Source organism: Microcaecilia unicolor, chromosome 3 (genome assembly GCF_901765095.1).
Source record: "Microcaecilia unicolor chromosome 3, aMicUni1.1, whole genome shotgun sequence".
NCBI classification, from domain to species: Eukaryota; Metazoa; Chordata; class Amphibia; order Gymnophiona; family Siphonopidae; genus Microcaecilia; species Microcaecilia unicolor.
In genome coordinates this window covers 255,121,973-255,148,781 of record NC_044033.1, presented here as the reverse complement: position 1 = coordinate 255,148,781, position 26,809 = coordinate 255,121,973, and the positions used below count along the sequence as shown (strand labels likewise).

The following is a 26,809-nucleotide window of genomic DNA, read 5'->3' as shown; positions in this document are numbered from 1 at the left end:
AATGCACACAGTATTGGAGGTGCGGTCACACCATGGAGCGATTCAAAAGTATTATAACATTTTCATTTTTGTTTTCCATTCCTTTCCTAATAATAGCTAACATTCTATTTGCTTTCTTAGCCGCAGCAGCACACTGAGCAGAGGATTTCATTGTATCATCGATGACACCTCGATCCCTTTCCTGGTTGGTGACTCCTAATGTGAAACCTTGAATCACGTATCTGTAGTTTGGGTTCCTCTTTCTGATATGCATCACTTTGCACTTGCTCATATTAAAGGTCGTCTGCCATTTGGATGCCCAGTCTCCCACTCTCGTAAGGTCCTCTTGTAATTTTTTACTATCTTGTTAGTTATCAACTTTGAATAACTTTGTGTCGTTCAAATTAATTACCTCACTAATTACTCCCATCTCTAATCATTTATAAATATGTTAAAAAACAGCGGTCCCAGCATAGACCCCTGGGGAACCCCACTATTTACCCTTCTCCATTGAGATAACTGACCATTTAACTCTACTTCTGTTTTCTATCCTTTAACCAGTTTTTAATCCACAATAGGAGACTACCTCCAATCCTATGACTCTCCACTTTCTTATGGAGTCCTTGCATGAGGTACTTTGGCAAATGCTTTTGAAAATCCAGATCCATGATATGACTGGCTCATCTTCCACATGTTTGTTTGCCCCTTCAAAGAAATGTAGTAGAGTAGTGAGGCAATATTTCCCGTCACTAATCCATGTTGGCTTTGTCTCAATATTCCATGCTTATGTATATGCTCTGCAATTTTGTTCTTTATATTGTCTCTACCATTTTCCCCAGCACTGACATCAGGCTCACTGGTCTATAATTTCCTGGATCACCATAAGCCAAGATGGACTTGGGAAAGGTCACTGCAGATGCTATGATAAGCAGCATAAAATGTATTGTACTGTTTTGGGATCTTGCCAGGTACTTGTGACTGGATTGGCCACTGTTGGAAACAGGATGCTGCCCCAGTATGGCAAGGGCAAGGCTTATGTTCATAACCTTTGAACCAGGCCCCCCCCCTTTCCCAGAATGTTGCCCAGTTCCTAATAAATCTAAACCCCCTCATCTCTGTGAAGCGCTACCTAGCTCTGCCCTGGAACAGGAAGTATTTCCAAAAGTGCTACCCTGCAGGATGCAGATTTCAGCTTTCTACCTAAGAGCTTAAATTTGGCTTCCAAAACCTTTCCCACATTTAAGACAGGTGCCTCCTCCCCAGCCCTAATCTTGTGAGAGGTGGAGGGTCCGCTTCCTCCACTATAGCAAGTGCCGAAACTGCTTCTGCTTGCACTGCCTCAGCTACAACTGTATGTAGTGAGCCCTCAGGGGCCAGGGAAATAGGTTCTCATGTACTACTACTACTACTACTTGGCATTTCTATAGCGCTACTATGGTTACACAGCGCTGTACAATTTAACAAAAAAGGGGCAGTCCCTGCTCAAAGGAGCTTACAATCTAAAGGACGAAATGACAAGTTGGGGTAGTCTAGATTTCTTGAATAGTGGTTAGGCGCCAAAAGGCAACATTGAAGAGATGGGCTTTTAGCAGGGATTTGAAGATGGCAGGGAAGGGGCCTGGCGTATGGGCTCAGGGAGATTATTCCATGCATGGGTGAGGCGAGGCAGAAAGGGTGGAGCCTGGAGTTGGTAGTGGTGGAGAAGGGTACTGAAAGGAGGGATTTGTCTTGAGAGCGGAGGTTACAGGTAGGAACGTAAGGGGAGATGAGGGTAGAGAGGTAGGGAGGGGCTGCAGAGCAAGTGCATTTGTAGGTTAGGAGGAGAAGCTTGAACTGTATGCAGTACCTGATCGGAAGCCAGTGAAGTGATTTGAGGAGAGGGGAGATGTGAGTATATCGGTCCAGGCGGAAGATAAGACGTGCAGCAGAGTTCTGAATGGACTGAAGGGGGGATAGGTGGCAAAGTGGGAGGCCAGTGAGGAGTAGGTTTGCAGTAGTCGAGGCGAGAGGTAATGAGAGAGTGGACAAGAGTTTGGGTGGTGTGCTCACAGAGGAAAGGGCGAATTTTGCTAATGTTGTAAAGGAAGAAGCGACAGGTCTTGGCTATCTGCTGGATATGCACAGAGAAGGAGAGGGAGGAGTCGAAGATGACTCCAAGATTGCGGGCAGATGAGATGGGGACGATGAGGGTGTTGTCAACTGAGATAGAGAGTGGAGGGAGAGGAGAAGAGGGTTTGGGTGCGAAGACAATAAGCTCGGTCTTGGCCATGTTCAGCTTCAGGTGGCGGTTGGACATCCAGGCAGCAATGTCGGACAAGCAGGCCGATACTTTGGCCTGGGTTTCCGCAGTGATGTCAGGTGTGTGGAGAGGTAAAGCTGGGTGTCATCAGCATAAAGATGGTACAGGAAACCATGAGATGAGATCGGCGAGCCCAGGGAAGAGGTGTAGATTGAAAAAAGAAGGGGTCCAAGTATAGATCCTTGAGGAACTCCAACAGAGAGCAGGATGGGGGTGGAGGAAGAGCCATGAGAGTGTACTCTGAAGGTGCGCTGGGAGAGATAAGAGGAGAACCAGGAGAGGACTGAGCCCTGGAACCCAAAAGAGGACAGTGTGGCAAGAAGTAAATTGTGATTGACAGTGTCAAAAGCGGCAGATAGGTCGAGGAGGATGAGGATGGAGTAGTGACCTTTGGATTTGGCAAGGAAAAGGTCATTGCAGACTTTAGATAGAGCCGTAGGGACTTTAGATAGAGTGTAGGGGGCAAAAGCCGGATTGAAGCGGATCGAGGATGGCATGAGAGGAGAGAAAATCAAGGCAACGGCTTTGAACGGCTCGTTCAAGTATCTTGGAAAGGAAGGGTAGGAGGGAAATGGGGGGGGTAGTTGGAGGGACAGGTAGGGTCAAGTGATGGTTTTTTGAGCAGAGGTGTGACTACAGCATGCTTGAAGGTGTCAGGGACAGTTGCAGTGGAGAGAGAGAGGTTGAGGATATGACAGATGGGGGGGGGGGGGGGGACAGTAGGAGAGATGGTGTTAAGTAAGTTGGTGGGGATGGGATCCGAGGAACAGGTGGTGCATTTCGAGGAGGAAAGAAGATGGGCAGTTTCCTCTTTGGTGATCTGAGGAGAAGGAGGCATGGGTAGGTTGGTTGAGGGAGTGGGCTATAGGGTGAAGAGGAGGAGATGGTTTGGTGGTGAATCCAAGGTTGATCTTCTGCACTTTGTCGCGGAAGTAGTCAGCCAGTGATTGAGGACAGAGTGAGGGGGTGGGAGCGGAGGGCACTTTGAGAAGGGTGGCGAAGAGACGACGAGGGTTAGAGCTGAGGGAATTAGTCAATTGAGTGTAATAGTCCTGTTTGGTGAGGAATAGGGAGGACTGGAAGGAGGATAGCATGAATTTGTAGTGAATGAAATCAGTATGGGTGCGAGATTTCCTCCAGAGGCGTTCAGCCGATCGGGCGCAGGAGCGAAGATATCGGTGTGCAAGGGGTCAGCCAGAGCTGGGGATTAGTACGCCTAGTGGGATGGGAGATGGATGGTGTAAGGCATCCAGTGCAGAGGAGAGAGTGGCATTGTAAGTGGAGACAGCCTTGTCAACAGACTCGGAGGACAAGATGGAAGGGAGGAGATCAGAGATACTAGAGGGTAAAGTGGGAGGGTCTACAGCCTGGAGATTCCTGGAAGTAGTGGTAAGTGTAGGGCGGGACTGAGGGGGAGGGTGATGAAGTGTGAAGGTGATCAGGTGATGGTCAGAGAGAGGAAGAGTTGAGGCACAGAAATTGGAGGGTGAGCAGGTAGAGGAGAGGATGAGATCAAGACAGTGGCCAGATTGGTGAGTAGGGGTGGTGGAGCTCAGCTGGAGGTTGAAGGAGGATGTTAAAGGGAGGAACTGAGAAGCGTATGTGTCGGATGGGTTATCAGTGTGTATGTTAAAATCTCCAAGAATGAGGGATGGGGATGAGGGCTCAAGAAAGACAGAGAGCCATGCATTCAAAGTCGGTGAGGAAGGAGGGGAGGGACTTGTTGGGGGGGGGGGGCGGTATATGACTGCAACTCTGAGTGGCATCGGGTAGAATAGACGGATAGAGTGAACTTCAAAGGATGAGAAGCAGTGAGACTGCGGTAGGAGGAGAGGTTGAAAACTGCAGGAGGGCGAAAGTAGTAACCCGACGCCGCCACCGCGGCCGACTGGGTGGGAGAATGGGAGAAAAGATAACCTCCATGGCATAGGGCAGCGACTGAAGCAGAGTCGTCAGGGGAGAGCCAGGTTTTGGTTAGGGCGAGCAGCATGGGCGTAGGACTGGGGGGGGGGGGGGGGGGGCATTGCCCCCCCCAAACGAGAATGACGGGAACGGCGACTTTTTTAGCTGAAGTCACAGCGAAGAACGGGCAGGCAGCACTGCGGTAGTAAAATCAACAAGGAGGCAGGTTCGACTCCGCCCTTCACTTCCCTCCTGCCCTCTTTGCGTCCCGCCTGAAAGGAAATGACATCAGAGGAAGGCGGGACGCAGAGGGCAGGAGGGAAGTGAAGGGCGGAGTCGAACCTGCGTCCTTGTTGATTTTACTACCGCAGCGCTGCCTGCCCGTTCGTTGCTGCGACTTCGGGAGTGGAATGGAAGTGTGAGCCAGCCTATCTCGTCCACTGTAAGTAAGGCAGGCATCACTGTTTCCACTCCCCCGTGCAGCCGTTGCCGTTCAGTTAACACAGCAAGCAAACCTGTGAGCTGCTGCATCCACATTGTTTTACAGATGCTGCTAAGGGGGAGAGAGGGGGGGAGATGCTCTGACGCTGGATGGAAGGGGATGGACAGAAACAGGATGGGCAGGGGAAGGAGGAGAATTGCTGGACATGGATAGATGGAGGGAAAAGGGGAGAGAGGAAATTTGCTGGAGATGGATGGATGGAGGAGAGGGCAGGGGAAGGAGGAGAATTGCTGGACCTGGATGGATGGAGGGGAAAGCGGAGAGAGGAGAAATGCTGGACATGGATGGAGGGGAAGGAAGACAGAGGAAATAGATGCACATGGATGGATGGAGGGGAGGGGAGTGAGGAGAAATGTTGGATATGGATGGAGAGGAAACATGCATTTAAGGGCTGAATCGGAACACTTTGAGGGCAGATACTCAAACTGGAGGAAGGATAGGGACAGGGCTACAGATGGTAGACTGGACACATAAGGACACAGGAGGATGGTGGACATGGTGAGTGAAAAATATCAAATGGAAAGAAGACACTGGGACCAAAGCAAATAGAAAAACGAAATGATCAGACAACAAAGGTAGAAAAAGTATTTTATTCAGAATTATTAATTGGAATATGTCAGCTTTTGGAAATGTGCATCTGTGGTATGGGAGAGGGGGTGGGGAAATACTACTGGTGAGGAAGAGGGAGTGCTGGGTAAGGAGGAAGGAAGGAAGGGAGGGAGAAAGAGCTGGCTTTTTTGGGAATAACCATAATGTATATGCATGAGATATCTCATACACTAGCCATTAAGCCCATTAAAACGGGCGCGTATTGGAATGTTTTTTTTCCCAAGGCCCCCCTCCCGTTGCAGCTCCAAGGCCCCCTGCCATCCTCCTTCCCTGCCAGCTGCAAGGCCCCCTCTGTCCCTCCATCCCAGCTCCAAGGCTCCAGTCCTCCCCCCTTCCCAGCTGCAAGGCCCCCTGCCCGCCCTCCCTCCCTCCCAGTTCCAAGGCCCCCTGCTCTCCCTCACAACTGTAAGGGGCCCCATTCCCTCCCTCCCAGTTTCCAAGGCCCCTTGCCCCCCCCCCGTGCCTTCTTCCCAGCCAGCTGGAAGGCCCCCTTCAGTCCAGCCCCTCCCAGCTCCAAGGCCCTCCCTCCTTCTGAGACCTCCCATGTCCCCTCCCCCCCCAAGGTAGCCACTACCGCCCCCCCCCCACCCCGGAGTCGCCCCCCTCCCCCCCTTCACCCGGCCCGGGCCCTCTCTTTGTTATTCAACTTACAGCAGCGCCAAAAACAGCAGCAAGCTGCAGCTCCCGTTGGCCTTCCTTCACTGCCTGTGCCTCGCCCTCGTGTGACGTCACGTCGGCGAGGGCGGGGCACAGGCAGGGAAGGAAGGCCGACGGGAGCTGAAGCTGAGCTGCTTGCTGCTGTTTCGGCGCTGCTGTAAGTTGAATAATGAAGAGAGGGCCCAGGCCGGGTGAAGGGGGGGTGGTGGCGACTCCGGGGGGGGGGGCGGGTAGCGGCTACCTTGGGGGGGGGAGCGGTAGCGACGTCAGCGGTTCCCTCCCTCCCCTTCCGTGCAGTTTCCCTCTCTGTCCCGCCCCCCTCCCCCCGTCATCACGTCTTGACGCAGGGGCGGGACAGAGAGGGAAGTCTCTACTGCTCATTTGCAAGTGAGCACGGTCACTTGCCTTTTATATGTTTGATATTCATTATGGTTATTCCCAAAAAAAGCCAGCTCGTGCTCCCTTCCTTCCTCCATTTTAGCATAATTTGCATATACATATATGCAAATGAATATGCTAATATACCCCACCCCTTCCTTTGCCCCCCCCCCCCCCCCAAATGACACAGTCAAACTACGCCTATGGCGAGCAGTTGAAGGGAACGGGAGATGAAGAGATCATGGGTGAAGGAAGTTTGTTGCATGCAGGGTGGGCATTCCACAGGGCACAAGAGAAGGGGAGGGAGGGGAACAGAGATAAGATTGGAGACATCCCGGAAACATTTGTATGGGTAAGACGAGGACAGGTGTAGGGGACCTGGATTGGGATTGATGTCTCCAGCAGATAGCAGGAGAATGAGCAAAAGAGAGTGCGGAGGAGGAAGGGGGAGGTAGGGGCGATGAAGGCGGGGTTGCGCTTAGGAGGAATGGGGCTGGGTTAATGGCAGGAAGGAAGTGATGAAGGTTGAGAGCTAAGAGGGAGGAGGGGAATAGGAGAGATGGTGAAGGGATGGGTAGGGTGTTGCAGTAGTGAGCAGGAGGGCAAGGACAAGGGATGGGCAGTGAGTCCCTGTGGTAGACAGCGGTAGGGGGAGGGGGAAGAAGATTAGGAAGGGATAGGGCGATGAGGAGAATGTGTATAGGGGCCATAAGTAGTGACTGAGGTGCAAATGTAGTGATTGAGGCAAGGTGGGGGAGGTAGGTAGAAAAAGGGTTGATTCAGAGTAGTAGAGGTACTGAAAAAATAAATGTTGCTGCCCACTGGTTTTTTACGAGGCCATGGGACTTGGATCCCCTGAGCCCTGGACTTTTTTGGGGGGTGGGGGAGGTGGGAGCATCTGACAGTAGAAAGAGCGGAACAGTCAAGGACATTCAGCGAGGGCATTTAATTTTCTGGGCCCCGCCCCCTCTGAGATTACGGCCGCGGCCTGGCGCAGAGGCAGCGCAGCAATCTCCGCCCCCCCCACTCTGACGCACCATACCACCACAGGCTTTTGCGCAATCTATCCTCCCGAGTCCGCACGTAGTTCACGCGCTCCCCGCCTGCCACCCCGTGACCCTATCAGTTACCTCCGCCTTACCTGTCCTCTTTCAACGCCGTCCCTAGCCAATCGAACCGAACTTCGATCGGTGGTTGACCATTAGCCTCAGGCCGGCCGAGACGTTCACATCGGCCAATCAGTCTTACGGCTTTGAAGAGTGGCGACAGCCAATTCACGGGCAGCTGCAGCGATCTGTGGGAGGCTCCCTGATGGAGAACCGATAGCCAATAGGATTGGCGAGAGGAAGGCGGAGGGCTCGGCTCCCTGAGGCTCCGCCCCTAGGCCGAGCTGTGATTGGATGGTTACATTGTAGCTCGGGGCTCCGGCTTACAGTGTATCAGTGGCTGACAGTCGTCATCTGCAGCGATCCTAGTGCAAGGGGAGCTCCACCCCCCGCAAATCCCAGTGCAAGAGCAGCCTTGCACCTTCCAACAGCGTTCCCCTTCCGCAGGGCTCTTCCTCCACCATGCCACTGGCCCGCAGCCTGTCCGTCACCTCTCTGACTGGCCTGGAGGACTGGGACGATGATCTGGACTTGGAGAACACAGTGCTGTTCGAGGTGGCCTGGGAGGTGGCCAACAAAGGTCAGTGGGGAGGTGCACTGGGATGACCCCACTTGCTTAAGGTGCCAGGCTCTAACCCTACCTTGTTACCCACTTAAACTGGGGATGCAGCACGTGTGAGAGGGAATTTGGCCATTAATGGCTTAGGTTGAGGAATGGGTATCTGGTTTTGGAAGTGGGTTAGAGCTGCTTTGTTGGTGTCTGGGGTGGGGTGGGGGATACTTAGAAGGAGTTGTGATAGGGAGCATAGGAGCCAACTTTTCAAAATTATTGGGGGTTGCTAAGACCAAGGGATTATAGATTTCATTATGTCGGGAGTTTTGATTTGTGCAGTGGGACTTGGTGCCTCCTTCAGAGAAACCTGGCTCAGAGCTTGGATTCCTGCATTCTTGCTGAAGGTGACTGGGGACAGCATGGAAGCTGAGTAGAAGACAAAGGGGTTTATCTCTTCTAGGCTTGTTTGATTGTCAGCTTAGATCTTAGATTGGGTAAGGCACAGGAATTCTAGCAGGGTGAGCTTTCCCCCCCCCCCCCCCCGAGTTCCCTGTCCCGGTGTCAGAGGAGGATCTAGCCGTGTGAGCTTCCTCCCAGTGGTGCCCCGTCCTGGTGTCCGAGGAGAATTAAGCAGGGTGAGCTTTTCCTCCCAGTAGTGCCCCGTCCCGATGTCGGAGGAGAATCCAGCAGGGTGAGCTTCCCTCCCACTGTTGCCCTGTCCCGGTTCCTGAGGATTATCTAGCATTGTGAGCTTCCTCCCAGCGGTGCTTTGTCAGTACTGATTGAATGCTAAAAATGTGTTTTTTCACTCTGCTTTTTTTTTTCCTCTTTTCCCTCCTGTGCAGTCGGTGGTATCTACACTGTGATCCAGACCAAAGCCAAAATCACCTCGGATGAGTGGGAGACAATTACTTCCTGATCGGTCCTTATTTTGAACACAATGTGCGAACCCAGGTGGAGCTCATCGAGGCCCCAAATGCTGCCATTAAAGCACACCCTGGATTCCATGAACTCTAAGGGCTGCAAGGTGGACTGTTCTCAGATTGCTCCAGTCCTTTCACACTGTGCCGTTCTCGCAGGAGGCACCATAGTTACCTGCTGTGGTGCTTCCCCAGTTGCTGCAGCCAGCCTCGGCAGAGATGGGTGTGGACAGGAGCGAGACTGTCAGCCTAGATTGGCCCACATCTCCTAAATATAGCACCGGCTTGTAATCAGCCATGCGCGTGAGCCAGGGATCCAGTTACTTCACAGCTTCCCTGGTAAAGGTCAACACACCTCCTCCAGTGTGTCCCCTCTCCCCTCCCCATTCCTGGGTGGAGGGCTGCCAGCGAGGTACCAGAACAGAGAGATGGGTGACTGGGAAATGACTCAGCTAACCAGGAGCTTCTCAAACACCCCCTCAGAGCAGGAAGTTAATGGGCTTTCTTCTCTCTGCTTCGCTCATTCCCCCCTTATTCCCAAATCTGGACTCCCCCTTCCACAGTTATCCACCAGCTCCCCCCACCTCCAATCCAGCACAAGGATCCCAGGCCTCACGTTTCGCATTCTGCCCCTTCCTCCACACTAGGGGCTCCAGGCTTATGTTATGAGCTAACCCCCCCCAAGTACAGAGACTCCATGACTCATGTAGACATGCTTCCCCCCATCCCCATATGACATTCTGCCCTTCTCCCCATCCAACACAAGAGGTTCAGGCCTCATGTGACATGTTGCAGCCCCCCCCCCCCCCCCCCCCCAAGTCCCGCTTTGCTATAGGACACCAGGTTTCCCTGAAATCCGCTTCTGGGGAGGTGATGGAATAGGTGGGTGTGGTGAGTGTTAGCTGCTGTTCTCCAGGGCACTAAAGCCTGTCCCCTTCCTCTCTCCTGGTCTGGGTGTTGGCAGCTGTACTTTGGTCGCTGGCTTATCGAAGGAAGTCCCTACGTGATCTTGATTGACATCGGAGCCACAGCCTGGAACCTGGCCACTGGAAGACGGAGTTCTGGACAGCTGTACCATTGGCATCCCTGGTATGACCGTGAAGCCAACGATGCCGTGCTCTTTGGGTTCCTGACGGCCTGGTTCCTAGGAGAGGTGGGTATTGGGCTCCGTCTGTCTGTCTCGCGCTCTCTTTCACTTCTTTGCCTCATGACCTATTGTCTGGGACGTTGAGTTCCCAGGCCATGTTGAGTTCTCCTCTCCCTGCCGTCCATCTTCAGTGTTTCTTTCTCATGCTTCTCATACCTCCGCTCTGCACTCCTCCTTAGCAGGATTCTTGCTGTCAGCAGCACTGTGGCATTAATCTTTCTCAGACGGGAAGTTTGCACAGCAGCTGTTGAAGTGTTGCCACAGGAAGTGGGATTGTGATCTTCCGGGTGATACTAGTAGCCACCTCCTTTGCCCCCCCAGCATGTGGCTGCTTTCAAGGGCTGGTTCTCTTCCCCCCCCCCCCCCCCCCCCCCCCCATGGCAGGAATGTTGTTCCTACCCTCCCAGTGTAGGTGCTCTGGTCATGGATGATTACTATGGATAATGTAGATTTTATACTTTCTCCAATCATAAAGATTTTGAGGGTTCAATTAGACTGTTCCATTTCATTAGAGCCACAAATTTAATTCTGTGATGAAAAAATAGCGAACCGTTAGGAAATGTTTTGAACTCGCTCAATTTGAGCGACTGGTGTATTCGCTAATAGTCTCAACACTTGATTATTGTAACATGATCTACTGAGGCTGTACAAGGGATCATTTTGGAAGATTCAAACAATACAGAATACGGCAGTTAGATTGATTTTTGGTCAAACCAAGTTTCAGTGTTTTCTCCTATTATATTAAGCTCCATTGGTTGCCCATTGAAGCTAGAGCAGGGGTTCCCAAACTTTTCGGTTTGTGGCACCCCCTCCTCCCCCACTACATAGGTCTTCCTTTCCCTGCAGCTCCCTCCTCTCACACCAGCACACCTTCCCCAAATCCAGCATCGCTCCTACCTTCCTTCCTGCAGGTCAGGATCGCTGCTGCTTCCTTCTCCTTCCCCCACCGCCGCTGCAGTGCTTGCAGCTTACGTTTTCAGGCCGTCCGCAAATTCACACGGGCAGTCCAGTGCCTTCCCAGTCTGCTGCGTCCGGCCCTCTCTGATGCAACTTTCCTGTTATGGGGCCAGCCGCACAGCAGAGGGAAGTCCCTCGCAGTTGCCTGTGCGAATCGCAGACGCCCGAAAATGTAAACTGCAAAGCACTGTGGCAGCAGATGCCGGACCTGTGGGAGGAGAAAAGTAGGGAGCGATGTTGCCATGGCACCCCTGAGAGTTCACTGTGGCGCACAGGGAACTGCTGAGCTAGATTCACCTTTTTAAGTTAGCTTGTTTTTCTTTTTTAAACACCGCAAGGCCAGATTCCCCAAATATTTACTCACTCATTTCTGCTTTACACCACCTCAGAGTTAGGAGATGCGACGCTGACAGTTTTTCACATTCCCATCAGTTTAAGGGGAAGAAAAGACTTTTGTTTTTTGACGCATTTCAAGCAGCGTTTCTACGGAAAGCTATTGCGGGAACGTTGTCTTTTCCTCAATCGTATTTCTCCTCAGGAAAAACATAAACCTTTTTTATTTAGAAACTTTGTGGGCGTAATTAATTTTTCTTTTCAACTAATTTGATAACTCAGAGTTACGTTCTGGTTTTCTTGAGATTTGTAACCCGCTGGGAGGTGTTAGCAGGATATAATGTGATGGTGACTGTGTATGTTTTCTTTTTGTGTTTCAGTACGCAGCTCAGTGTGAAGACGAGAAGCCCTTCATCGTGGCTCACTTTCACGAGTGGCTGGCCGGTGTGGGCCTCTGCCTCTGTCGGATCCGTACAGCTCCCAGTGGCCCACGATTTTCACCACCCATGCCACGCTTCTGGGACGCTACCTGTGTGCTGGCAGTGTTGACTTTTACATACCCTGCAAAATGTAAGTCCGGCACCAGCAGGCGCTGCCTGGTCCCTCAGCAGGAAGTCAGAATTCTGTATATTTGGGATCTGCACAAAGTAGTAAATTTATTACGAATCGGAGAAATTTTTTTTTATTCAACGTATAATTAAACTCTGGAATTCGTTGCCAGAGAATGTAGTAAAGGCGGTTAGCTTAGCGGTGTTTAAAAAGGGTCTGGACGTCTTCCTAAAGGAAAAGTCCATTAGACCATTATTAAATTGACTTGGGAAAATCCACTGCTTATTTCTGGGATAAGGCAGCATAAATGTATTGAGCTTTTCTGGGATCTTGCCAGGTATTTGTGACCTGGATTGGCCAGTGTTGGAAACAGGATACTGGTCTTGATGGACCTTTGGTCTGTCCCAGTGTGGCATGTACTTATGGTGGGTGGGGGAGGGTGGTTCACCTGTGGTCCTAGTGATCTGTGGGTGGGGGAGAGCGCATTTGCGGCATAGTCTTTGCTGATGACGCTTTCTGTTCTCCCCTCACAGTTTAATGTGGATAAGGAGGCGGGAGACCGTCAGATCTATCATCGATACTGCATGGAGCGGGCTGCTGTCAGTGTGCCCACGTTTTCACCACTGTGTCACAGATCACCGCTGTTGAGGCCGAGTACCTGTTGAAACGCAAGCCTGGTGAGCGTCAGTGTGGGGGGATTACATTGATGTGAGGAGGGGGTCCACAGATAGGACAGGAGATTTTGATGGTCTGGGGGAGGGGGAGAGCTTGGTGGCACTTGACGGATGCTCAATTGAGCATTTCCTGAGTTAAAGGGATGTTTTCCAGGTCTCCACAAACATGAGCATCTAGAGTGTAAAATACTGATGGGAACATTCGGGGAAAAGGTTCAGAATTAAATGTTCCCTTTCTGTTTGAAGGGAGAGATGGGTTGCCTTTGAGAAATTGGTTTCCAATAATGTGTCGGAATGGGCATCCCAGGGGAGAGGGGTCTCCAATATGACTGTGGTGGCAGGGGAGAGGGCAGTGGCTGAGGAAGGGGGAGAGAGGGGTATCCTGGAGGAAAGGTTTCCAGTAAAGGGTTGGAAGGGGGGAGGGCAGTGTCAGGGGAAGGGGGAGAGAGGGGTCCCAGAGGAAGGGATTTCCAGTAATGTGTTGGAAGGGGAGAGGGTGATGTCCCAAGGGAAAAGATCTCTAGTAAGGTTTGTGTTGGAAGAGGAGAATCCCAGGAGAAGGGGTCTCCTTAACCCTCCCTATTTTCTAGTACGGTTATGGTTCTTTTATTGCCTGGTGTTTTCAGTATTTTCCCTGTATACGTAAAATAGAAGAAATCTCATAATTGAATACGTGATTTTTGTTTTGATTCCTTAAAGAATGTGATCTCCGGGTTTGCCTCTGAATCTTGGACTCTGCCTGTCCTGTGCTCTTCCAGGCATGGAACCTCACCCCCCGTCCCCAGGGGGCTGCCCTCACCCATCGAGTCACAGTCCCCCTGGCACCAGAGGCACCTGCGCTTCCTGCTGGCCAAACAAGAGAAACTTGTGGCCTTGAGTAAGCCGCAGAGTCAGGGATCTGTTAACCCTCTGTGCGTTTGTCTCTCTTCAGATGTGGTCACACCGAACGGTCCTGAATGTGAAAAAGTTCTCTGCCATGCATGAGTTCCAGAATCTTCACGCGCAGAGCAAAGCTCGTATCCAGGAGTTCATCCGCGGCCACTTCTACGGGTGAGGCCTCTCTGCCAGGTCTTGCCGCACGGGACATTAGCTTGTGCTGGTATCCTGCACTGGGGAGGAGATGGGGCACGGTGGACGGATTGTGGGGTCTGACAGCTTCTGCTATCTCCCTTCCACAGGCACCTGGACTTCAATCTCGATAAGACGCTGTTTTTCTTCATAGCTGGACGTTACGAGTTCTCAAATAAAGGCGCAGATATCTTCCTGGAGGCTCTCGCTCGACTGAATTACTTGCTGAGGGTGAGGAACATACACACCAAGTACTTTGTGCTTCCAGGTCCTGAGACGTTTTGGTGGGGGGAAGGGTAGAGAGACAGATGTGCCCGTTGGGGCGAGATGGATGGTGCCACCCCCACCCTTCTTATCCACCCCAGGACCTAAGGCTCCCCTGATATCTCAGTTCCTCCAGGATGTAAGGTTGCTTTGATGCTCTGTACTCCTTCTCCCATGTCATAAGGCTCCCGCTTTCCAAAAATACTAGGACTAGGGGGCATGTGATGAAGCTACAAAGTAGTAAATTTAAAATGAATCGGAGAAAATTTTTCTTCACTCAACGTGTAATTAAACTTTGGAATTCATTGCCAGAAAATGTGGTAACGGTAGTTAGCTTAGCAGAGTTTAAAAAAGGTTTGGACAACTTCCTAAAGGAAAGTCCATAGACCATTATTAAATTGGACTTAGGAAAATCCACTATTTCTGGGATAAGCAGTATAAAATGTTTTGTACTTTTTGGGGATCTTGCCAGGTATTTGTGACCTGGATTGGCCACTGTTGGAAACAGGTTGCTGGGCTTGATGGATTTTTGGTCTGTCTCAGCATCACAATACTTATGATTTATTCTGTCCCCGTTGTGTAGGTGAATCAGAGCGATATCACTGTTGTGGCATTCTTCATCATGCCAGCCAGAACCAATAATTTCAACGTGGAGACCCTGAAGGGACAAGCTGTGAGGAAACAGCTCTGGTGAGTACCCAGGTGGCACTGAACTCATGTACTCTGAGGTGGGAGGGGGGACGGGACTCAAGCAATAACCTACCAGCGCTTTCTTGTGGGAGAGGAGAAGGGGCTTTCTGGTGGGGGTGGGGAGAGACCTTGCTCAATGCCCTTCCTGTAGGCCTGTGTGGAAGCCAAGGAAGATGCCATGGCCACATTCTCTAGAGAGAGGTGAGCAGCAGGCTGGCTGGCTGTAAACAAAGTCAGGCCTGAGTAATGCCCACCCTGCACTCTTGGAAAGTAGAGGGTTCTTGAGGAGACAGTTTCCGCTCTGTAATGATGTCTGTCCTTTCATCCTTTGCCTCTGGCATTCAGATAACTGTGCGCCTGCCCTTCTCTCCTCTGCTCTCATCAGTATGGCGCACTCCCTAACCCCCCCCCCCCCCCCCCAGCACCTCATTAATAAAATGCCTCTTCTCTTTCTCCAGGGACACAGCCAATACAGTGAAAGAGAAGTTTGGGAAGAAGCTTATGAATCCCTTCTGGTGTGAGTGTCGGCCTGTGCCCCTGCTGGACGAGGGTCTGCACGCAGATTTAAAATTCTGTGCTGCTCTCTCTCCCTCCTGCCAACACATACGTTTTCATGTTGCCCGTTGTCCTCACTTTTCCAGCTCTGTATCCCAGGAGGGGGGAAGGGTCCTCTGTCCTCTCGTCTTGCCTTCTCGGATGAACCGTGTGGGATGGCAACGTAAGCTCAGGCTTAAGAGACTGGCACGAGAGATGCTTCTGAGTCTCTAGTATTACCTGGTATATATGTGAGAGAAACATACACTGCCCCAGCTTTGGGTCCCGAAAGAAACCATGAATCCCCCCCCCCCCCCCCCCACTCCCCGATTCCAGTTGTGTCTTGTAAAGATTCCCTTATCAGACGCCGTTCCTCAACTGGGACCCACTGTCTCATCCCAGGGACTTCCATTCCCACTCTGAAGCAACATGGAGGCAGGACAGTTCTGTCTTGGAAGACCTCCAGATCCATCCGTAAAATGTCAAGAAGAAAACATGACTCTTTGGCTGTTCTGGTCTCTTACAGTGGCAACTTGCCAGATATGAACAAGATGTTGGACAAGGAAGATTTCACTATGATGAAGAGGGCTATCTTTGCAACCCAGGTGCGGTCTATCTTACTAAGAGAAAGAGGGAGAAAGCGGGCAATTTTCCTCACTGCAGATTTTCTCCTTCTAGCTCTGAATCGGGTACCACATGCTAGAGAGATTAGGGGGCTGTGTGGAAGGGTGGTTGGTATTTGGATGGCCAGGTATATAGGTTATTGGTTAATGGTTTGGTAGTGGGTTGGATGGGTGACTGGTTGCATGACCGAGTGTTTGGCTGTTTAGTTAAGTGACACAGTGTGCGACTTGTCAAGTGACTGGCTTGGTGGTTGGTTGTATTGTTGGCCATATGTGTGGGTTGTTTGGTAAATGTTTAGTTGGTTGGGTGACTAAATGGATGATTCTGGTTTCATGATCCGACTCTCTGCATCTGGCTGATGGGGATCTGTTCTTTCCTGTCGGCCAGGTAGTGCAGTCCAACTTCCGATGGGGTATCTCCTTTGGAAAGTGTCTGTTTATGTGCTGAAAAAGAATACGACAGACCTAGTTTCTACTTAATGATGGGACAGGTTTCTTTTCTGTGGAGTGGAGGTGTAGCCTAGTGGTTAGTGCAGTGGACTTCGGTCCTGGGGAACTGGGATCGATTCCCGCTGCAGCTCCTTGTGACTCTGGGTAAAGTCACTTAACCCTCCGTCACCCCAGATAAAACGCTTTGGATGTGGTTGCAAAAACTGTAGAAAAGTGGTATATGGAGTCCCATTCTGGGGAGAGAATGACCCTGTGACTCGCCCTTTCCTTTCCCAGCGGCACTCTTTCCCTCCCGTCTGTACCCACAATATGTTGGACGACTCTACGGACTCCATCCTTACAACCATTCGGAGGATCGGTCTGTTTAACAGCAGCGCTGACAGGATCAAGGTACAAGGGGAGGGGAACAGGGCAGGGGGCAGGTTTCTTCTCATTCAGAGGCTCAACCTGTTCTCTCTTGAATAGGTTATCTTCCACCCTGAGTTCCTCTCATCCACCAGTCCGCTTCTGCCTGTGGATTATGAGGAGTTTGTACGGGGATGTCACCTGGGCGTCTTCCCTTCCTACTATGAACCCTGGGGTTATACTCCAGGTAAGATCTCCCCTTAGCTCCTTAGGTCATTAACCCTTAACGCGCTTCCTTCCTGTGCTGAATGTGATGGGACCTCTTTTTCTCTTTCTCTCTCCCCCCCCTCCCTCCCACCGTCCAGCTGAGTGCACTGTGATGGGCATCCCCAGCATCTCCACCAACCTGTCTGGCTTCGGCTGTTTCATGGAGGAGCACATTGCTGACCCCTCTGCCTACGGTGAGTGTCAGCAGGTCCTGAGGACACACTGAGGTTCAGGTCACTGATTGCTGACTCCCTGTAGGTCCCAGTTAATGTGGATTAATCATATCGGGAATGTGTTGGTTACAGCATGTGTTAGAGAAAGCATGAGGGTGGGGTGGGGGAGTTCTCTGCGCTACCCTTTGTGTTTTACAGGCAAATCACAATTTTCCGTTATTTTCTCATTCCTTTCAGTAGTAGGTTAGGCGTTTCCCTGTCTCGCACCTTCAGCCCTTGATCGAAGTGACGGATAATCGGTTATCAATAGAAATCAAACAAAATAAAACATGGAAAAGAAAATAAGATGATACCTTTTTTATTGGACATAACTTAATACATTTCTTGATTAGCTTTCAAAGGTTGCCCTTCTTCGTCAGATCGGAAATAAGCAAATGTGCTAGCTGACAGTGTATATAAGTGAAAACATTCAAGCATTACTATGACAGTCTGACAGGGTGGGAGGATGGGGGTGGGTAGGAGGTATGCATGGGGACATCAAAGCATATCATTGATATTCTAACAGGATGGGTGTGGATAGGTGAGGGGTGGGGTGATCAACAGAGAAATACAGCTTTATGGTTTATAATGGGCTAGGAACCCCAGATCCTTGTTAAGTCCTTTCTGTTGGGTGTTAAAATATTCAATCATTCTGACTTCAAAGGTCTTACGTTCTTGTATGGTTTTAAAGTTACCTTTCAGGATTCTCACTGTGAAGTCACTGGTACAGTGTCCTGGTCCTGTAAAATGCTGACCAACAGGGGTGGGAGCCCTACTGGCACCAGTATTGTTCATGTGATGTCTATGTAAATTGAATCTTGTCTTAAGCATCTGGCCTGTTTCTCCAATATAGCATCCTTCCTTACATTTTTTACACTGAATGGAGTAGAGGAGTGGCCTAGTGGTTAGGGTGGTGGACTTTGGTCCTGGGGAACTGAGGAACTGAGTTCGATTCCCACTTCAGGCACAGGCAGCTCCTTGTGACTCTGGGCAAGTCACTTAACCCTCCATTGCCCCATGTAAGCCGCATTGAGCCTGCCATGAGTGGGAAAGCGCGGGGTACAAATGTAACAAAAATAAAAACAAAAATATACCACATTGGAAGATGAGCAAGTGAAAGATTCCTTTATGTTGAATATCTTTCCTTTGTGGATGACTGTGGGGTCCTGTGAAATATTTTGGCATAGTTTGCAACTGGATAAATTACAGGGAAGTGTGCCCTTCTGTTCCTTTTCAGTCTGTGATGGAAGTTTACTTCTGATTAGCTTGTGTTTTAAGTTGGGTGGCTGTCGGAAGGCCAGTACTGGTGGGGATGGGAATATCTCTTTCAGTAATTCATCCTCCTGGAGTATAGGTTGTAGATCTCTTATGATTTTCCTCAGTTTTTCCAGCTCTGGATTGTATGTCACTACTGTAAAATAGTCTATAAAGCTATATCCTCTCCTGCAAAATCAAAGAGAGAGAAACTGCTTATCCTTGAATAGCTACAGCTCTGCAGAACCAACATCCCCAGACACCTTGGAGACACTTGGATACACATCTGAGGCATGTGAAAATCAGAGCCCAAACAAACCAGGGAATACTGATCACACCTTTACAGATGCAAACCAAATGGGGATAATAAACCTCTCGAACCATCAATTATCACAGCATGAGGTCTCTGTGCTCTCCAAAGGGCTCTCATTTTGCCCATCCAGTAAACTAGATGAAATCCAACTATATTCAGACCTAGAAGAATTCTTTAGAAAAATGCGCCTTAAAACACATTTCTATAATAAAGGGACACCAACAGACCGAATACAGTCTTAAACAAAAGAACACTTATTTCACCCCACAGGAGGGACAAAACTACAAGCTGGATAATTACATAGAAAGTTTCAGACATAGGGTGAAATCCCAACTTTACAACAAACAAAAGAGAATCCTATACAATCTTACTCCACCAGAAAGAGCAGCCATAAGAACCCTACAAACTAACGACGCATTATCATCAAACCCGCAGACAAAGGAGGCGCAGTGGTAATTATGGACATACAAAAATACATTGAAGAGGGGCACAGACAGCTCTCAGACAATAAATACTACAGGAAACTAACTGAGGACCCCACACAGGATTACACAAAACAGCTGAAAGACCTTATCAAAACATTTCCTACACAAGCGCAACCTCACCTGAAGAAACTCATACCAAACCAGCCTTCTGTCGGCACATTCTACATGCTACCCAAGATCCACAAACCGGGAAACCCTGGCAGACCAATCATATCAGGTATTGGCACACTCACGGAAGAAATATCTGGATTCATAGAGGGAATTCTGAAACCTCTCGTACACAAAACTAACAGCTTCATACAAGACACCACAGACTTTCTGAATAAATTGAAAAATATCAAGCAACTACCACCTAACACCCTTCTGGTCACGATGGATGTAGAATCACTATACAGCAACATTCCACATGTGGATGGCATAGCTGCATGTGGAAGACTCCTAAAAAAATCCACACTGGACCATCAATACTCACCAGAAACTATTACAAATTAATCAAATTCATTTTAACTCACAACTACTTCCGCTTTAACAATGATATCTATCTACAAATAATGGGCACTGCGATGGGCACCAGGACAGCACCCCAATATGCCAACCTTTTTATGGCTGAGCTGGAAGAGACATTTCTGAATACACACAGACCAAACCTCTAAAATACTACCGGTACATCGATTACATTTTTATGATTTGGACGGAGGGTGAAGAAACTCTGAAACAATTTTATTCTGCCTTCAATACATACCATCCTACAATCAGATTCAAAATTGACTACTCCCCAGAAAAGGTCAATTTTTTGGACACCACGGTCTCAATCAGTGATGGCTGTATACAAACATCTATATACAAGAAACCCACAGACAGATGCAGCTACCTCCACAACTCCAGCTTCCATCCTTCACATACAAAAAGATCCATCATTTACAGCCAAGCCACAAGATACCACCGTATCTGCTCTGACCCAGGGAACAGAGACAGACACCTTAAAAGCCTGACTGCATCCTTCAAACAGAAAGGCTACAACCCCAAAATAATCTCCAAGAATATTGCCTCCTCCCTCAAAACACCCAGGGAGAATCTGCTACAGTACAAGGAGAAAAAGTCCACAGACAGAATCCCCCTTGTAGTGACATACAATCCAGAGCTGGAAAAACTGAGGAAAATCATAAGAGATCTACAACCTATACTCCAGGAGGATGAATTACTGAAAGAGATATTCCCATCCCCACCAGTACTGGCCTTCCGACAGCCACCCAACTTAAAACACAAGCTAATCAGAAGTAAACTTCCATCACAGACTGAAAAGGAACAGAAGGGCACACTTCCTGTAATTTATCCAGTTGCAAACTATGCCAAAATATTTCACAGGACCCCACAGTCATCCACAAAGGAAAGATATTCAACATAAAGGAATCTTTCACTTGCTCATCTTCCAATGTGGTATATATCATTCAGTGTAAAAAATGTAACGAAGGATGCTATATTGGAGAAACAGGCCAGATGCTTAAGACAAGATTCAATTTACATAGACATCACATGAACAATACTGGTGCCAGTAGGGCTCCCACCTCTGTTGGTCAGCATTTTACAGGACCAGGACACTGTACCAGTGACTTCACAGTGAGAATCCTGAAAGGTAACTTTAAAACCATACAAGAACGTAAGACCTTTGAAGTCAGAATGATTGAATATTTTAACACCCAACAGAAAGGACTTAACAAGGATCTGGGGTTCCTAGCCCATTTTAAACCATAAAGCTGTATTTCTCTGTTGATCACCCCACCCCTCACCTATCCACACCCATCCTGTTAGAATATCAATGATATGCTTTGATGTCCCCATGCATACCTCCTACCCACCCCCATCCTCCCACCCTGTCAGACTGTCATAGTAATGCCTGAATGTTTCCACTTATATACACTGTCAGCTAGCACATTTGCTTATTTCCGATCTGACGAAGAAGGGCAACCTTCGAAAGCTAATCAAGAAATATATTAAGTTATGTCCAATAAAAAAGGTATCATCTTATTTTCTTTTCCATGTTTTATTTTGTTTGATTTCTATTGATAACCTTAAGAGTGGACTAACACGGCTACCACACTCCTCTACTTAAGATGGATAATCAGTTAAATTTATTTCATAGACTTTTGAGCCTGCAGCCACTAGAGGGCAGCAGTGACCATGTAGCAGAAATGCAGCCTTGACACTCTGAACCGATTCTGCCCTCCAAACTCCGCACCTCGAATATTGTGTTCAATTCTGGTCATCGCATTTCAAAAAAGATATAGTGGAATTAAAAAAGGTGCAGAGAAGGGCAACGAAAATGATAAAAGGGATGGGACAACTTCCCTATGAGGAAAGGCTAAAGTGGCTATGGCTCTTCAGCTTGGAGAAAAGGCGGATGAGGGGAGATATGATAGAGGTCTATAAAATAATGAGTGGAATTGAACGAGTAGACGTGAAGCGTCTGTTTACGCTTTCCAAAAATACTAGGACTAGGGGGCATGCGATGAAGCTACAATGTAGTAAATTTAAAACGAATCAGAGAAAATGTTTCTTCACTCAACGTGTATTTAAACTCTGGAATTTGTTGCCAGAGAATGTGGTAAAGGCGGTTAGCTTAGCGGAGTTTAAAAAAGGTTTGGCCGGCTTCCTAAAGGAGAAGTCCATAGGCCATTATAGGGGAAAATCCACTATTTCTGGGATAAGCAGTATAAAATGTTTTGTACTTTTTGGGGATCTTGCCAGGTATTTGTGACCTGGATTGGCCACTGTTGGAAACAGGATGCTGGGCTTGATGGACTTTGGTCTTTCCGAGTACGGCAATACTTTTGTACTCCTTTAAATGACTGGTTCGGTGTGGTCTCTTCTGAAGCTGATGGTCTCTGGTTCTTTCTCGCTGTCCTTCCTCTTGGCAGGAATCTACATCTTAGACCGACGCTTCCGAGGGCTCGATGACTCCTGCACACAGCTCACATCTTTCATGTACAGCTTCTGCCAGCAGTCGAGGCGTCAACGTATCATCCAGCGCAACCGGACAGAGCGTCTCTCGGACCTTCTGGACTGGAAGTACCTAGGCAGGGTGAGTGGACACAGCTCCTAGCTGCACTGCTTTCATTCTTGAGCTTCACTTTATTTATTTCCAGTAAACACTGAAACTATCCCTTCCCCCCGCCCCCTTATTAATCACCAGATACAGCAATGCCCTAACTAACATTTCCTGTATCCAGTCACTTCCCCCTGACAGAGCCTCAACTCTTCTGACAGGATGCGTAACAGGGGTCTCTTCATCTGGTTCTTTCTACCCTCCCCAGGAATCGGCAATGCTCTCTGTCTCCCCCTAGTGCCTGGGTACATATGCTGGCCTGGCCTTTCTCATGCAACACCTGTAACATCCACAATCGTTTAAATCATCAGTGGTCTTTATCAGGACTTCAGCAACAACGAGACCTGATGGCTCGGCTGTTGTCCTGCCAGATTTTTTTTGAGATTTGTAACAGTCACAAAGCTCTCTGTATCCATTAGGTACAAACTTGCAGTAGCATAAACAGAATTAGACTTTATTGGCACGACTCGGTGCTCCTTCAAAAATCAAATTCAGAATAACACATGAACTCATTGCCACCCTGTTAGGTGCAGGCCGGGCAGTAAGAAGCCTGCGGACCGGTCCGCTCTGGCAGCTTCCATGACATCCTTGCTGGAGTGTGTGATGGCTCCACTAGGCCCATTGAGGATAGGAAGGGAGTGTGGTCACTCGGTGCGGTAACCCAGTGCCTTTTCTTCTTGCAGTATTACATGTACGCCCGCCACATGGCACTGGCCAAAGCCTTCCCGGATAATTTCACCTACGAACCTCCCGAACCCACGGCGGTAAGTACCATAGTCTTTCCTGGTGAATGTTTGGACATGGGAGGTGAGGTAAATGCTTGGATGATTGGGCTTCTCGGCTGATCCTGCAGCAGGTCTTAGGATGGGCCTATTGCAATGGGGGCCAGAGATGCTGGTTTCACACAGGTGTCCCCTGACAGTTTGTTGTTTTTCGAGTTCCTTCCCCACACTGTATCATCAGGAAGTAGTTTTTCATGGAAAAGGGGACTGGAACATCCTTCCAGTGGACGTGGTAGGGACAAAATCCGCAATGAAAGAATCTCTCTAATCCGGTGTGGCCAGCTACGGTCCTCGAGGGCCGCAACCCAGTTGAGTTTTCAAGATTTCCACCAGGAATGTATTTTGAGATGGCTTGATCAGCGAGTCTAGCTGTAAATAAACCTCCTGGTGGAAGTCTTAAACCTGTCTGGGCTGTGGCCTGTGCAGTGGTGTAGCGGTGGGTCTGGGTGGGCGCAGGCACCACACTCTCCTCTCTCTCTCCCTCTCCTCCACCAGCGGCCCGCTCTCTCGGCCCCTATCTCTGAACCCTCTCCCTGGTGTACTTCGGAAGCGGCCGCAGCGATTAATGTTCGCTGCCTTTGCCTTCCTTTGCTGCGTTCCACTAGTAAGGAAACAGGAAGTGATATCGGTGAGGACAGATGCGGCAGAGGGAAGCCTGTCAGGCCGGCGTAGGCAGAGAAAATTAATCACTGTGACCACCTCTGAGGTACATTTGGGGAGAAAGGGCAGATGGGGGCAAATACCAGACTGCTGCTGGAAGGATTTTGGATGGGGGGAGCGAGCTTGAGGGGAAGGTTTAAAAAAACAACCTTTTTTTATTTATCTAGTGGGGGAGGGGGGTTGTTGAGGGGCTACTAGGTCTGGCTACACCACTGAAGCTGCCCCCCTCCCCCCTCCCTTATGTACAGTGAGGATGGAATAAGAATAATAGTTTATTTCTACTCGAAGCAAAACAAATGTCTTTCCCCTTTAAAAAGTGTGTGTGGGGAGGGGGGCAGTGCTGGGTGTCCTTCCAAGAGCAGCAGTTGGAACCCTAAATAAAGGCATTGGGGAGGGTGGGGGGGAACCTACACTGCTGCAACCCTAAGCAGCTGATGGCCACCTGCACGGGTCATACTGGGCTTAAGCTGTCGTCATTTCTGTGTTATATTCGAAAGCTTGTGGAGAAGGTCTGTGGCTTTCGAGAGGAAACAGGACCTTTGGCCTCCTGATCGATTTCAAATCTTTAAAACGTGCAGAAATAAAAACATGGTCTCTGCTAGCGTGGGGACACGATCGTGTGCCCAGCCTCTCGTTTATCTGTACGTCAGTTCTAATCTCTGTCTCTGTCTTTTTTTTGTTCTGTATATTTCTAGGTCCAGGGTTTCCGCTACCCCCGCCCAGCCTCTGTCCCTCCTTCTCCCTCCCTCTCCCGTCACTCCAGCCCCCACCACAGCGAGACAGAAGAAGATGACGAACGTTATGACGAGGAAGAGGAGGCTGAAAAAGATCGGCAAAACATCAAGCCCGCCGCCATGGCTGTGGGCACTGTGCCCGAGTGGCGTAAGCGCTCGAAGAAAGGCTCCATCGATGCCAGCATCTCCAGTAATGCCAGTAACACCAGTAATGCCAGCACCCCGACGAACCCCAGCAGCCCTACCGATCTCAGCAGCCCTGCCAGCTCCATCACGGAAGAACGCAATTAGGCCTCGGCGTCAGGGTTGAGAGAGTTCCTGCCCCCCCTCTACTGTCCCCTGCTGCTTGGGTTTTGCCCCATTCCTCCTGGTCCTTCCACCTTTTCCCCCTCTCCACAGCCTTTGGAACTGTACCTAGGCTGCGGCCTTGGTTCTTGGGTCAGCGGAGCTGTGTTAAAAAGGATAACAGTGTGGACAAGAGACCTCTGCCTCCCTCGGCCTGCTCTGCTGTAATATGTGACTCTCCTCTTGCTCACAGTCATTCTGCTGTGCCTGTGTGGCCCCAAACTCTTTGGGAAGGGTAAGGGGCTTTTAAGTAGGGCTTGGCAGAGGGGAAGGAGCTCCCCACTTGCAGACATGAGTGGGGTGGGGGTGGGGTGTAAGAGGCTAGCACTGGAAGGGTGGGGGGCGGTCCCAAAAGGAGAGCACCAGAAGGGCACACCCCCCTCCTCCTCCCCATCCCCACCTGGGTTATGGACTCGGTGATGCAGCCTGGCCCCCAGAGAGCTGGGGCACCTCCGCAATCACCATCCTTACATTTCAAACGTGGCTGGTGGCAGATGGGTCAGAGGTGCTGAGAACAGATGGGCCCGGAGGCTGCCTGGACATGTGGCTGGTGTGAAGTTTTATTCTGGCTTTTGCACAAGCGCCAGGGGTGGTGGTGAGGGTGAATGCTGTGCATAACCTATGCTGACTGTGCTGGTCTCGTTCTGGTCTCATGATAGGCTGAACTGACCCCCACTTGCTGCTGTGTGATCACCCCTCGTTGTGAGCTGGGGAGGGTGGGGAGCAGCCCAGGGAGAGGTGACATACTGCTCCCCACCCCCCCCACCCCCCCCCCACCACCATGGCAGAGTGAACTAGAACTCTGGGGTAGGGCAGACATGGAAAGAACATATATTAAATTTATTATATCTTTATATTTAAAAAATAAACATGAAAAAGCGACTGCGGCTCGTGTCTGCTTCTCTCCACCCCCCAGTCCAGGTGCATCAGGCTGATGAAGAGCTCGGGATAGGCTCTCAGTGTCGCACTTTGTGGCTCGAGTGTACTGAGCTGTCCAATCCCTGCTTCTTCCATCCGCCAGTGCTGGAGGGCACAGTGGCTGAAAAAGCAAAACTTCACCTGCACTTCCCTCCCTGGCTGAAGGCACCGGAGTTCAGATTTACTTTGGAACTGGCAATAGGAAAGGCTGACACACCCACTCCTCTTCCCTTCCTGTTCACTTTAACCTTTCTACCACAGGTGCAGGGGGCAGGGCTCTGGATTGCTAAAGGACAGGGTGACACCTGATCAGTACCTGAGAGGTGGAGGACAGGAGGTCAGCGTTAACCATAGAACGAAGAGATGGAGTTAATTTTTGCCCTCGATTTGGGGAGGACTAGCTCAAGAGGGTGGTCTCTGTCCCCAGGGGTTCAACAGCAGTGAGATGCAAGCAAATACCTATTTCTAAGCATCCTTCACTCAGGCATGTACCCACAGCGTGAGGAAGGATCAGACTGGCCAGAGGGAAGACCATCGTTGGTCATAGGAATCTGTTACAAGGTCACTCCTCCATTCCTTTCTGTAGAGAATAGCAGTGTTAATGGGGGGGGGGGGGGGGGGGGGGGTGAGGAAAACCACCATGAGCTGGACTGGCCACTAGTGGAAGCAGGATCCTGGGTTTCATGTACCTTAGGTCTGGTTCAGTTCAGCAGCTCATCAGTCCTCTGAGCAAGGAGAAGGGCAGTGCTTACCCAAATTTGGCTAGCAGTACATTTGTGTTTGAAAAGTGCTTTTCGGTTTCCTGGACTCCGGCTGTCGCAGTTTCAGGAAAGGCAGAAACAGGTCGCACAGCTCTGGGGGTTAATGAGCGGGAGGAGCAGAATACGCAGCAGAAGTAGATGCAGAACAGTATGAAATAAACTTTCTCACTTTAGCACAGCCCTCTCCTGGAGGCGCACCAGGAAAATTGGGGATTTCTGCATTACCACCATGAATAGGTATGAGAGAGGTCTGCATGAGCTGAGCCTTCATTCTAAATTCATTGTAATAATCCTATAAACAGCACTGCCTATGGCGTGTTGCTCTGTGGTATGACCTCACCTTTGAGTATCGTGTGTAAATCTGGTCACCATATCTCAAAAAACCAAACAGTGGAATTAAAGAAAAGGTTCAAAGAAGAGTGACCAAATCGAGCTG

General features: G+C 49.8%; 1 protein-coding gene across 1 annotated transcript; it reads left to right on the top strand.

Annotated features, from left to right (window-relative positions):
- The first annotated feature begins 7,703 nt into the window (after positions 1-7,703).
- GYS1 (glycogen synthase 1) lies at positions 7,704-26,809 on the top strand. The gene is given in 25 exon segments (XM_030197918.1): positions 7,704-8,012; positions 8,831-8,884; positions 8,887-8,972; positions 8,974-9,012; positions 9,870-9,945; positions 9,948-9,987; positions 9,989-10,058; positions 11,723-11,830; positions 11,833-11,896; positions 11,899-11,912; positions 12,425-12,488; positions 12,491-12,568; positions 13,497-13,516; positions 13,518-13,615; positions 13,744-13,864; positions 14,481-14,587; positions 15,046-15,083; positions 15,086-15,104; positions 15,648-15,726; positions 16,471-16,584; positions 16,660-16,786; positions 16,905-17,000; positions 21,986-22,149; positions 22,857-22,937; positions 24,311-26,809. Coding segments are annotated over 25 exon segments (2,205 nt in total). The 5' UTR covers positions 7,704-7,894; the 3' UTR covers positions 24,641-26,809.